The 13,250-nt window shown below is 43.9% G+C and overlaps 1 protein-coding gene across 1 annotated transcript; it reads right to left on the reverse strand.

Moving 5' to 3' along the window:
* Positions 1-1,733: 1,733 nt before the first annotated feature.
* CTBS (chitobiase) lies at positions 1,734-13,244 on the reverse strand. The gene is made up of 7 exons (XM_090047125.1): positions 13,025-13,244; positions 12,672-12,810; positions 12,200-12,408; positions 10,986-11,157; positions 8,450-8,547; positions 5,727-5,888; positions 1,734-4,662 (listed from the first exon to the last, which is right to left on the reverse strand). Exons 1-7 carry the CDS (start codon positions 13,145-13,147, stop codon positions 4,477-4,479), a joined length of 1,089 nt encoding a protein of 362 aa, XP_089903251.1. The 5' UTR covers positions 13,148-13,244; the 3' UTR covers positions 1,734-4,476.
* Between the last annotated feature and the right edge of the window lie 6 nt (positions 13,245-13,250).

The raw sequence follows: 13,250 nt of genomic DNA on the forward strand, positions 1-13,250 counted from the left end.
TAAAAATAAACAGCATTTTCTCTATTCTCTGAAGCAGATGCAACAAATTGGTATGATTAATTACAGTTCAACTAAAGTGCCAATCAATGAAGCTTTATATTAAACAGAATTAACAAACATCCTTGAAAGTTCTACTCAGTTAGTGAATGAAAATTACAGAGTAACTGAAAAAGTGCTATATGCTACAGAAATACCAAAAGCTTTACGTATTGATGGGCGTGTCTACATGTTGCCCTGTGGCAACATAGAGACATGGCTGCTAATGTGACAGTGATAACGTGATGGCCAGATATGTTACTGTAGCAGCACAGTCCCTGGGTATAGTGCACCACTATGGCAACATAGTGGTGAAATTTACCCATGCACCAAGCACATAAAGCAGTAGCCACCCATACTAAAAGTACTAAAGCACAGTGCAATAGCAAGTACTAGAGCACGGTCCCATAGCAACATCACCATGTGGCAACACGTAGACGCACTCTACAAGGAACTCAGATTCAACACACGACTCTGAGGCATGGAGGATGAGCATGATGGCTTTTCGGTATCATTCTTTCTTACCCCATAGTCACTCCATGGGAATCTGGCTTCAGTACAGCAGCAGCCCGAGATGATTGCTGTCCTACACCGTACCCTCTCAAACCCAGTGATGCTCTACCCTGACACTGCTGAAGTCTCCCATAGGATTTAAGTTTCAGAGGATTCTGAAGAAGAGGAAGTGACCATATTTTGTGATCTTCTCCATTTCACAGGAAAAATTTAACCAAACAATCATGGCTAAATGAAAGAATTACCTCATGCCCTTTGCCTGAATTGGCATCAGGAAAAGAGCTTTGCACATTTCCAAGAGACACCACCACCACTGTTGATGTGCTGTACATGGAACAGATTTTTGCTGCAAATGCATTCAGCATAAACTCAGGTTAAATTGCATTCAACAACACTGTTATAGTTTTGTCACCAAGAAATGTCCAGTTACACTTACTTAACTGCAAAAACAATTTGAGAAGTGTCATGGTTGATGTGTACAATGTTGGCCACTTTTCAGTTACCAGAGAAAGTAACATCACTTTTACCTGCAGTACGGACAGGGCCTGATTTGACAATAAACCAGAAATCGAGAGAGAAATGTTCCACTTCTATCACTAAATTCTTTTAGTGCATCTACAACTTAGTGAAACTGCATCAATATTTAAAAAACATTCCCAGTACCACAATCACACATGCAAATACCCTGTTACAGCCAAAATACTGGAAGCGTGTAATGGGATTGCTACTCAAAACATGTGAAGAACACATGTAAATGCTTACAGGGTGAGGTCCTGCCTATCTACGTGACCAGTAGAGAGTAGGACTTTTTTGAAAGACTAAAGGCAGTCTAAGAAGATTGCATCACCACCGCATGAGCTAAAGGGAGAAAAACACAAGCCGTTTAATCATGTCTTTAAGGAAGTTATCTATACCACCCACTCCCATTTACAGCAGTAGGGAGGTCCCTTTAAGGCTTCCAGCTGTGGCCACTGGTAGAACCTCCCTGGTGCTCTTCTGGATTTGTAATGTCATTGGGCAAGGGGTAAGCTCAGGGGCATTCATGCTAGGACATGAGGCCAAATGCAGTGTAGATGCACTACGAGTTTCACTGCTTGTTCATTATGTTTAGTCCTGCTGAGAACATTTCCTTAACATTTGTAAGGGGGAGGCACGGGGGAAGAGTCACTCACACATAGCCAAAATCAATCTGCAAATAGTTTAATATAATTATACATTTCCAACAATAAATTATTTTGTGAAAATATGACAACTAACCTGAGATAAATTTTCAGAATGAAAAAATAATCTTATAAGCAGCATTAGGTAGAAAGTAAAAGAAAGTTTAATGCATCCTGAGTTGTGTGTAAAAATACATGGATTTAGGACACGCAAAGAGTATTTAAGCTTGGGTTTCAGCAACAAGAAATCAGAGGTGAAAAAATTATTGTATACATTGATGTAGACCCTCACATCTCTCATTGCCATGTGGCAGAATGACTTCGGTGTTTTGGCTGTGTTGTAGTCTCACATTAGAAGTTGATAAAGTAAAAAAAAAAAAAAAAAAAAATTGACAAGAGGATTAAAACAATGAGGAAGCAAATCCTTCAGTAATCAACTTTACTTTTTAATCACTGCTGCCTCCTGCAGAACCTGCACCATTGTCCCCCACAGCACAGTCCTTACTACCATCCAGCCCATTAGAAAAATGCAGCACTTTTCATCCCCTTAGACCACATTGTTAAAAAAACATTTAAATTTCATATAACCCTGTTCCACTGGTGTAGCTTGCCCTATTCCCTGTTCTGGTCAAACTGTGGCTATTAGTTGCTATTCATTCTGCATATAGAGGTTTCATGTTTGCTTTGAAATAATTATTTGCTGATATCTAATAGCTGAAGCATGTACGTTGTGCTTCCTGGTATTGGTCTCCGTTTCCATCTTTCAGCTGTTTCTTCACTCCCTCTGCATGCTCTCTCTAAAAACCTATCCAATGTGAGCCTGTCTCTTAAATGCAAAACAGCACCAGGTGGGTATTCCCATACACACTTGGGAAACAATGATGGACTGGCTTCCCTATCCTTTTCTATGTGCCCACACAATTATCCTTGGTGGCAACTTCTCTTTAGGGAAGGTTTTCTGTTGGTTTAAAACACAGACCACACAGGCTGGCAACACTCCATCACCAACCACAATGCAGTGCTGCTTTCTGTATCTGCCCATTCTTCCATAGACTGTTTTTGCTCCACTCTCCTTTCCTGTGGTATCACATGGCATCCTTATTTCCTCTTTGTGACTGTAGGTATGAATGCTGCTTCCAGAGCCTGATCACATATTGTTCAAGAGCTGTCAATTTCTTCTCATATACCTCAGGCAGACATTAGGAAATGTATGAGACTTCTTACTGAAAATCCATTTATTCTATAAAAAGATCCATCTCAAACCTCTGCCAACCCTAAAGACCTAACCCAAATTCCCTTGCAATTTGACATGCTTTTATCTGACACTGCATATCCAAATTGCCATCTCTCTCACACATATCCCAAAGTTATTCTTCAAGTTCTGGGTATTATGCACCTGCACCATAAAATGCTCATCTACCACCATCATTCAAAAGCAGTTTCTCTCCTTTGCCTTCTTTCATGCTTCATTGCTGCTGTATCTCCTTCCAATTTCTTCTGCTTCTCTTGGTACTTTACGTTTTTCACTGACACGGACAGAACATAACTACCATGTCCCACTCTTATTTGCATATGCTCACAGGTTTCACAGCCCAGCCACTCATGTGCCCCTACTGTAATCAACTGAGCCACAAGGAACAGCAAGGGGATCAGGAAGCAACAGCCTGTCAGTGCTCCTTTAACCCTCTAACTGCTGCTGCTTACTCAGCAGGAGTCCAACAGTAGCTGGAGTATCTAAGTGAAGCGGGCAGAGGGGAATAAGAAGTGAAGCAAGATCTGGGAAGAGGAAGGGAAGAATATTATGTGACACCTGGGTGGGGCCAGAGTCTTGCCTGACCCAGCCAGGGCTCTGCCCTCAATGCAGGCTGCTGCAAGTAGGCTGCTGCTCCACTAGGACACAGGCTACCCACACACCAGTTGCAGCAAAAGCTCTTGAGGGGTGCCAGTCTGGCACCTCCCTAAAATCAGTGCTCGGGACTAGTGTCCCACTTATTGTCCTCTGCTATAGCTATCAGCTAAACATCATTATTGTATTTCCTTGCTTACGATACACACTTCAATTTTCAGCAGCTAATTACTGGAAAAAAGGTGTGTAATGCATACAGAAAAATACAGCGCTAGGAAATGCAATGTGCATTTCTTACTGTTACTAGTACAATTTACAGACAACTAGGAGGAAGAGAAGAAACCTCGAAAAGTTTCAAGAATAACAACCTCTTCCTCTGTTATTTAACAGCAGCATACAAACCTTACAGCAATACATCAAACTACAGCAGTGCAGTGACCACAAGTAGGAAGTTCAGAATATCAGATATTCATTTTAAATATTAATTGTAAATAATGTATTTTAAACTGGTTAAGAAATACTTTTCATAATATGAAATTTAAAATACTGGTCTTAAAAAAAGGAGAGAGAGAGAGAGAGAGAGAGAGAGAGAGAGAGATATTTCTTAAGAGTTCATGATTTCATAGCTTTTCAAATTGTGAAAGTAACAGAGCGATAGGTAAACAGCTAGACTAATAAGAAACATAATTGAAAATTGTAAAAATAGAAAATCTAAACAATCTCTTAAAATGAATTAATGCAATATTAAATACTTTCTAAAGTACTGGATAAAATAACGTTTTGATTGTTTCAGAAGTTTTGCTCATAACCAGCATATGCTTGTAAGACAACAACATACGCATTTCTCTTTAGAATTAATATCCCATTCAATTTTTCATCATTCTAAACCAAGCAGTAAAAGCTGATCATCTCATGCAGTTGCTATGGTATCAAGGCCTGCCACATTGCTTCAGTTTGCTGTTCTGCTACAGCAGTTCTTGAGTAGTTAAGACAATCTCCATTCCACATGCCAATGCCTCTTAAACCACGTTCTTGTGCATATGCTGCTTTCAGGGAAATGCTCCAGGAATCATCATACCAGACTTGGTGAAAATGACCAAGAGCATCCTATAAAAATGTCCAGAATGTGTGTGTTAGTATAAATAAAAGTTACATTAACAGGACTATTTTAATGAATACAAAATACCTAAAAAGTTAGGTATAACTCATGATACACAAATGTGAATATATGCAACAGTGGTTTTCCAGAGTCACTTTTTAAAGTATTCATGTAAAAATTTCTTCACTGCTTTGCAAGAAAGTTTAAAGTAATACAAATAGGAAACCTAACTACCCAGTCCTCTTTCTTCTACAAAAGATGATCCAGTAAACAGGGAAAAAGAACATAAGGAAAGCAGGGCTGATCTCCCAGACAAAACACTCATTTTGTGCAACTCTTTTATAAAAGAGATTTGTTTCATTAAAAGGTTAAATGAAATGACTAAATTTGAAATTTGTTTAAATGATTTATTACTCTTTAAATAAACTTAAGGTTTGTGCTAAGATTTCAAGTATACCAGTAAATGAATGTCAGATTTGTTTTTTCCAGCAATAAATGCAGGTTTAGAAAAGGTTATGAACTTCTGCTAAATAAGTTTACATTACTTCAGGCCAGTAATCACTTTTAAGATCTTATAGAGTTATCAACAGATGAAGGTTATATAGAAAATAGAAGAGAGAGCGTGTCACTAACTGAATAGGAAATTACAGTGCAAGTAGAAGACTCCAGAGGTTCCAACAACCACTGCTTCCAAGTGAATTCTGGATGCAGTGGAGAAGAAAAAGCAGTGCTGGCTGCAACTCCTAATCCATCCATCAAATCAGCGCTAGCTGAAAGTTAAGAGCAGCTTAAATTTTAGGCACTGACATTTAAAAAGGACCTTACAGCAGTGGAAGATTAAAAAAAAAAAATAGTGGACGTCTGTTCTACCAAATCTCTCTCTACGGCATGACAGCATCTCACTCTCAAGGAAACAGCACTCTGGTATAGAAACCTGCTTCACCATGTCTAGCACCCTTTTGTCAAGGGAGGGTTTCCCTGCAGATGCTAAGCTGGAATCCATCCACTATGCACCATGTGGGCAAAGTGAACCAGACTATATTTGGCCTAGAGTATCTGTAAAACAGCTTACCTTGTATTCATAATAAGGAGCTTCCTGCTCCTCATCCCATTGGCTCCCAGAAATTGAACTAGTCACTTGGTCCATTATTATTTTATATGGGACCTGACGCCCTGCAGCATCACTGCATGGAGCCCCATGGAAAGGAACTGGTTTAATAGAACAAATGTGATCCTGTGGAAAAATAAAAGGAGCTCAGGTTCATATTACTCAACTTTATGCAACTCTTGAAAAAGAATAAGCCTGGAAAAAAAAAAGAGGAAAAAAGGCACCTGTGAAAAACAACCTGAAATACATATTTGGATAAAAATTACTAGCTTTTTTTTTTTTTTAAGCTAGAGAAAGAAGTCCATATAATTATTATTTAGTTGGAAGTTCCAGCTCCTCAGACTGGTTCAATGTAGAAAGCAAAAAATCGCTGTTACCAACTTAATGACAGGATTAATAAAAATATTTATTTTATCTGTGGCTCATCGGTAATTCAAAGAAGCAAATCTCAGCAGGAGACCGGAACTGGAACTTGCCTCCCTCACCTGGCTTTCATGCACTCAAACCCACATGCATGGTACGTGGAGGCTAGGCCAGGTATTTAATTGGCACACCTAATACTTAACCACTGGCTCCCAAATCCCTTGCCCATTGCTCAGCCATCAGAGCTGAGCCTGACAAAGGCCACACACAGAGGGAGATATGACCAAGGAGTCATGGGGCAGTGGGAGGTACAGGGTAGGAGGAAGATGTCGCTCTGATTCTGAGGACTGAAGGCCAGTTAAGTAAGATGGGGCTTCCCCTGCAGTGGAAATAAAAGACCAGGGATGGAAACTTCCAGGGACTCAGTTCAACTGAAAAAACACAGCTGTTGAACTCCCTGCAATTAGTACCAGCCATTCATATTGAACTCAACCCAGCGGTACCAAGACCATCAGGAAATGCATGTATGCTTGTGCACGTGTGTGGAGCAAAGGGTGTGGGGGGGGTGGGTATCCTACTAATTTAGTCTACAGATTTCTAGTGTTTACAGGATTAGTTGGGGTCATGTTTTTGAAAGCCAATTCCTTTGCTCGATACCTTGTATTTAAATTTCTAGCCCTTCCATGAATTAAATGTTACTTACATTGGTGCATGATTTCCTGCAATGTCTACAAGTCAGGTTTACTGATTTATGTACCCAGCCTTTCAGTGGAAGTCCCAATATTCCTAAAGAAGAAATAATGGGCCCCAATGCTTTTGCAGATTAGGGCTGCCACAGATGACAGGCACCATCCCAACATATGGGGTCAGGGCCCAATCTGGTGCAGGTAGGGCTGGAATAGCAGAGCTGATGTGGTGGGCTTGATCAGGCCCAGACCAATCCCACGCGCTGGATCTAGTACACATCAGGCAAGGGATTTACCTAGCACAGGGGCAGACAGTTACTTTGGGCAGAGGGCCACTTACCCAGTTTTGGCAGGCTGTCGAAGGCCGCATAGGTAGCGCCACCCCTCGACAGGGGCCTCACCCCTTGACAGGTGCCCCTCCCCCTGGTCACCATCTTGGGACCAATGTCCCAGCACCAGCGGGGCCCAGAGCAGGGCACAAGCTGGTAAGGGTCTGTGGAGCCGGGCTGGCCTGCACCAAGGAGGGGGCAGCTGGCCTGGCTCCACAGAGCCCCTGCCTGCTGGGACCCTGCACTCCTGCCACCCTGCTCTGGGCCCCACTGGCACTGGGACACTGGTGCAGGCCCCGTGCCCCCACTGGCTCCCTGCCCACTCACTCCCAGTGCCCCCCAAGCCCCGCGGTACAGGCAGGGAGCAGTGCTCAGCCCCGACCCCCTGCTTGCCATCAGGGAAACTATGCTGAGCATGGGAAAAGTGGTGCCTCACCCGCCCTATGGCCAGAGCTCCCTGCTGCAGGCACTTGCAGCCCACACAGGGCTGTCTGGAACAGGCACAGGCAGTCTCATGCAGGCTGCAGCGTGGGGTGCTGGCCATGGGGCGAGCAAGGGGCCATTTTTCCCAGCACTCAGCACCAGTTTGTAACCCTGCCCACTGCCAGCCTGACAGTGGGACTGGGTTACAAAAGCTGTTGCTGAACGTGGGGGAAGAAAGCAGCCCCTCCCCCACCCCATGCCCAGCACCCCACGCTGCAGCCACTCGCAGCTGGCCTGGGGCTGCCTGTGCCTTCTCCAGACAGCCCTGTGCAGGCTGGAAGCACCTGCAGTGTGGGGCAAGCGAGGGGCTGCTTTTCTCCATGCAGGAAAGGAGCCTGGGGAAGAGCTGTGTGGTGGGAAGCAGCCCCTCCCACATGCCGCGCTGCAGGCGCTCGCAGCCCGTGTGGGGCTGTCCGGAGCAGGCACAGGTAGCCCCACGTGAGCTACAAGCAGGCCGGATCCGGCCCACAGGCCGTATTTTGCCCACCCCTGACCTAGCACCAAGCATCCAACCCACAGTGCTGGGAAGGTTGGGCACCACTAATTTAAAGCATTTTATAACAATGCCTAAATCTCATAATCTTAAAATGTTACTATGTAGAAACATGAGGGACAGAAGTAAAATATCCTCTCTAACATCACACTGTCAAATCAGCTTCAGAAACAAGAAGTCCACTATCCAAAACATAAGTGTTGTGCCTGTACCACCAGATGACACTGATTTTGTTTTTCTTTACTGTAAAAATCAGTACCAAAAGTTACATAGTATATTACAGGAGTAAAAATGATTTAAAAATGGTTAAGGAGTGAAATGCCTTTATCTTACCTTAGATAAATTCAGGCAAGTATAGTCATAGCCATACCAGGGAACACCCATCACAAGCTTCTTAGGATGAATCCCCATATTAATGTAGTCTTCATATCCTAAATTAACAGAATATAAGTGTGCCCGGCTTTCACGTTAATACAGTGACAAGCTTCCAAGCTTGCCAACACTAATTTTTTCAACATTACTGAAGAACAATGATGATGAAAGATATTCAAAAACAAAAAAATACATGATCTACACCTGTAATATTTGTATAGGACAGTTTCAATAGGGTTGTTCCTGCCTCAAGCAGGGGCTTGGACTGTATGATTTATGGAGGTCCCTTCCAGTCCTACTCCGATTCTTTTGCTGCTTAATATTCCATACAAATTCTTAATAATTCAAGAATTAACTATGAAATACTACAATACTAAACACCCAAAGTGAAGGTCGATGTTGGGTCATGTTAAAATGAACATGTTAAGGAATGGTTACGACGTGACATTAAATATAAATCAATAATATAAATATAAATATAAATAAATGGCATTAAAGACAAAACAAAGTGGGAAATGTTAAAAAATAATGCTAATAATGTACATGTTCCATTGGCGATGCATGAAAGAGGTGCACGTGGATGCACATGCACCCCCTGAGCTTTGTGGGGCACCCCCTGCAAAAAGGCATGCCAACACTGCCAGTGGCATCTGCAGGCAGTCCCCAATGGCTGCTGGTCACTGCTAGCACCAGCGTCTGCTGGTGTTCACCAAACCACTGGTTGGTGCTTGCTGTGTCCCCACAGCCTCTGGGGGCACACAGCATTCATGAAAATGTTCTGTAGTCTTACTTTTGAATATATGATGTCCACTCAGACCTGGCCTACTTAACTCATAAAGAACTCAGTAATAAATACTCAGATGCTAGGCCATTAGCTTCAGGAATCCAATACAGTCCCCATCTTTTTCTGGTGCACCTCAAGAGTTTCTGGTCTCAGGATAATCCCCAACAAGGCATGTCCATATCACAAAGTGCTATCACTAACAGTCCAGTAAAACAAAAAATAGCTTAATGCAACTCTCCCTATGCACCTCTACAGCCAATCACACCAGTCTGAGATTAAGGCATACTGGCTGAACAGCAGGTATGGAAGCCTGAACTTAAGTTATACTCTACCAGTGCCAAATTCTGTCTTTTATACTACCACTCTGCATAGGGAAGACCACTGGCAATGTGTAGGGGGTGCATGTGGGTGCACATGCACCACCTACAAGAAGGCACTGCTGACACTGCTAGAGGCACACGTCACTTATGGGGAAGACCTGAATTAGAAGCACCCAAGTGACAGATCTCAAATAAATACAGCCTCCCCAGGGTTTCCCTTCCCACCTAAGGTGAACAAACTGTTATATTCCTTGGCTGGAAGCCAGCTGCTCCCCACTTCAGGCAGGGTATTTTAAAAAAATGCCTATCAGTTTTACTATCTCCTCTTCTGCTTCCAAACCAAGGCTTGCCTATTTAAAGATGCTAGTCACAATAAACTGTTTAGAATATCTGAAATTATGGCATGGTTTGCTTGGCTCACAGAGATTTTAGGATTCATATACACTCCCGGGCAAAGCGAGGATTAAAACACAGGCACATACAGCACTGCTCAACACCCACTTCCAAGAAACGCAAAGGGTATTAGACTTTAAACATTACACAAGCAGAAATTGCTTCCTATTTCCACTGTTGTGAAAAATCACGAACTGACAGTAAGTGATCCAGTAATCTCTGGCCAGGTCTGGACATATACACCAGCTACTGAAGCTAGAGGAAGATGCCTCTGAACCCACACTCTGTATCAGAGTAAGTTAGATGGTGCTTTTTGGTCAAAGGGTTGGACCTCCCCATTGGGTTCATCCCCCTTGGCAACTTTCAGTTGATCTGCAATATGGTCTGTTCCTCCCCTCTGACTCCATCTGCAAAGATCAAAGTGGAGGCTGTTGGGGGGGGGTGCAAAAGGAGACAGTATTCTCTAAAGCACTTCTATAAATAGCTATTAACTGAGAGGCCACTCCCAGCAGAGTACATAAATCTTCATATTATCTTCCCTCTCTTTTCCTATTGTTGGTTCCCCCACTCCACTCAGAAAACAGGTGAGACATTCTGAACTGCCATTTCATAGCATCCAAGTTAACCTGCCACAGAGAGGTACTTCACACCTTTCAGAGATAAGTACTTAATGCTCTTTACAAAGAAATGGATGACACCACTACTGCACCATGTTTTGCTTGCATTCTGAAAGTTTGTCTCATTATGCCATGCAATTGTGATATACTGTTTATCCAGTGTCATAAAGCTCCAAGAAATCTATACTCTTCAGAGGTTTTACCCGTGTCTGAGACTTTGGGGGAAAAAAAACCAAAATAAAAACACAACAACTTCCAACAATGCAATCAAAAAGCATCCAAGAAAAGAAAAAGGAAAAAAAATAAAGTGCCCTCACCTAATAAGCTATTCTAATAAAAAAAGTATATGCTGGCTGGCGATTTTTTTTTAAATAGAACCTTACCACTCACGGTCTTATTATAGGGAGCATTGGGCCTTGCAATGCATTCTCCCCAGTTTTGACTCTGTTCATCATACGACATCACAAACACGAAATCACAAGCATTCGCAAGGCCAATGTAGTTATAGCATCTTTGGTCAATGCATGCTGGAGACCAAGCCACATCAAATGTTACCTAAGGGAAAAGAGCAGAAGTTTATATTGCCTATGGAATTGATGTACTTTATTGTTCTGATGCTTGTTTTCAGAACAAGTCTGCCTATAGAAGTATTCATTTAACACGCATAAAAATAGGAGAATTAACTTGCTCCTTCTTGTCTTGTCAAGTCTGTGACAACTGTAGTTTAAAAATCACTAAAGAGATCAGAACTTTACATCTCTTGAACTATAACAGGGCTGTATCCAACCCACATATGCAGCCCATGGACTCCTGTCCTACCAACACTTTCCCTATTGCTTTGGCTGTTCTGATGTGTGTGGCAGCCAGGGTCCTTGGGGCAAAACAGTACAGGAGGCAGCCAGGTGAGTTTGCTGGCAGTGCCAGCACAGGGGGGGCAGAAATCACATGGTGGGGGGGGAAACTTATCTGTGCAATTGTAATGGTGGTGGTGGGCTGATCACCACCATGGTGGTAGAGGTGGGCAACTGCATGGTGGCAGGGATCCCGAGGAACCCATGTGTCCCCTCAGGCAAGCAGACCTTACAATGTGTGGCCCAGGGCCTGCAACCTATGTGGTGTGTGGCCTCCGGCTGCTCTGAAATTAGATTTTTATAGTTTAGGGCTGTCCATTTAAAGATATGAAAACTTTTGTGAATCTCTCCAACATTATACCACTAATTTCTAAAGACCTATTTTTTTCTGATCTCATATGTACACTGTCAAGAAGTTTCATTAATCCATATCACTACCACATTGTTATAGTGAATGGCAAGTGATTTAGGAATGGCAGCCAATAATATACCAAAGAGGGCTATAACATAAACATTGTAAGTCTCAGCAAAACAACGGTTCTGTTTTTATAACTAGGTTCCACAGTAGGAAAAGTTTAGCAATTCTTATGAGAAAAATAGATGGTCAACAAGCAAAATGAACAAAGCACACAAGTGGAAAACTAGGACTATGACAAAAGTTTGCAGAAAACTTTAAATACGTAGTCTATACTAGGTGAGGATTTCAAAACATTAAAACCTATACTTATACAGAATGCATCTTATACCTGTGATCCTGGAATTGCCCTGTGAAAAGCATCTGTAGTTTCTTTCACTAGATTTGTTAATGCATCATACTCAGGTGATAACCTATTAACTGCTTGCTCTATATCAATATTAATTCCATCCATATACTGCTTTTTAGCCAGTTCCACCTGTTGAGTTATCCACAATTCTCTCGCAGCAGGCTCAAGCATCTTCTCGACAGGTACATCTCCTAAACAGGACATCTTTGTAAGTTATCACTTTTAAATCATGGTGCCAGAAAGAGCATCTTTATCCTTAGTATTTACTTTGAATCACAGAAAATGAGCGTGGGAAGGGACACCAGGAGGTCACATCTAGTCCAATCCCAGCTCAAAGCAGGACCGGCCCCAGCTACATCCTCCCCACCCGAGCCTCGCCCAGCCGGGTTTTGACAGCCCGCAAGGATGGTGCTTCCCACCCGTCTGGAAGCCTGCTGCCCGCACTGCAACCCACCTTTCAGCACTACCCTGGCCCCCCTGGCATGAGCGTAACACATGAGCTCGGGGTCGTAGGCTCCGAAAGTCGCCACCGTTGTGATGTGGGTCCAGTTGTAGAAGCGCCACGTCCCGCCGCCGACATCGAACACGAAGACCTGGGAACGGAGCGAAACCGCACGAGGCTTCACAGCGCCCGGCCCGGCCGCCGCACCACACGGGCGGGGGCCGAGTCCCCCACGCCCACCCCCCGGCGGCCGCGGGGAGCGGCACTCGCACGCAGCCGCGCGGCTCCCCCACACCAGCGGCCCCAAGCCCGCGGGGCCGCCGCCGCCCAGCGCCCCAGCACGCGAACCCCGGCGGCGCGCGCACCTCGAAGTCCCGGGCGCCCTGGATGGGGCGGCAGAGGTCGGGGTCGCCGCAGGGGCAGGCGGCGGCCAAAGGCAGCGCCACGAGGGGCAGTAGCAGTGCGAGGCGGCCCCGCAGCAGCCTCATGCCTTCGGCGTCCGTTCGGCTGTACGACGGGAGGGGACAAGGGACAATCCGAGCACTCGCAGGACACAAACGCACAGACCACACGTGCGTGTCAAACACAGAG

Source organism: Crocodylus siamensis, chromosome 5 (genome assembly GCF_052110815.1).
Source record: "Crocodylus siamensis isolate JL-2025a chromosome 5, ASM5211081v1, whole genome shotgun sequence".
NCBI classification, from domain to species: domain Eukaryota; kingdom Metazoa; phylum Chordata; order Crocodylia; family Crocodylidae; genus Crocodylus; species Crocodylus siamensis.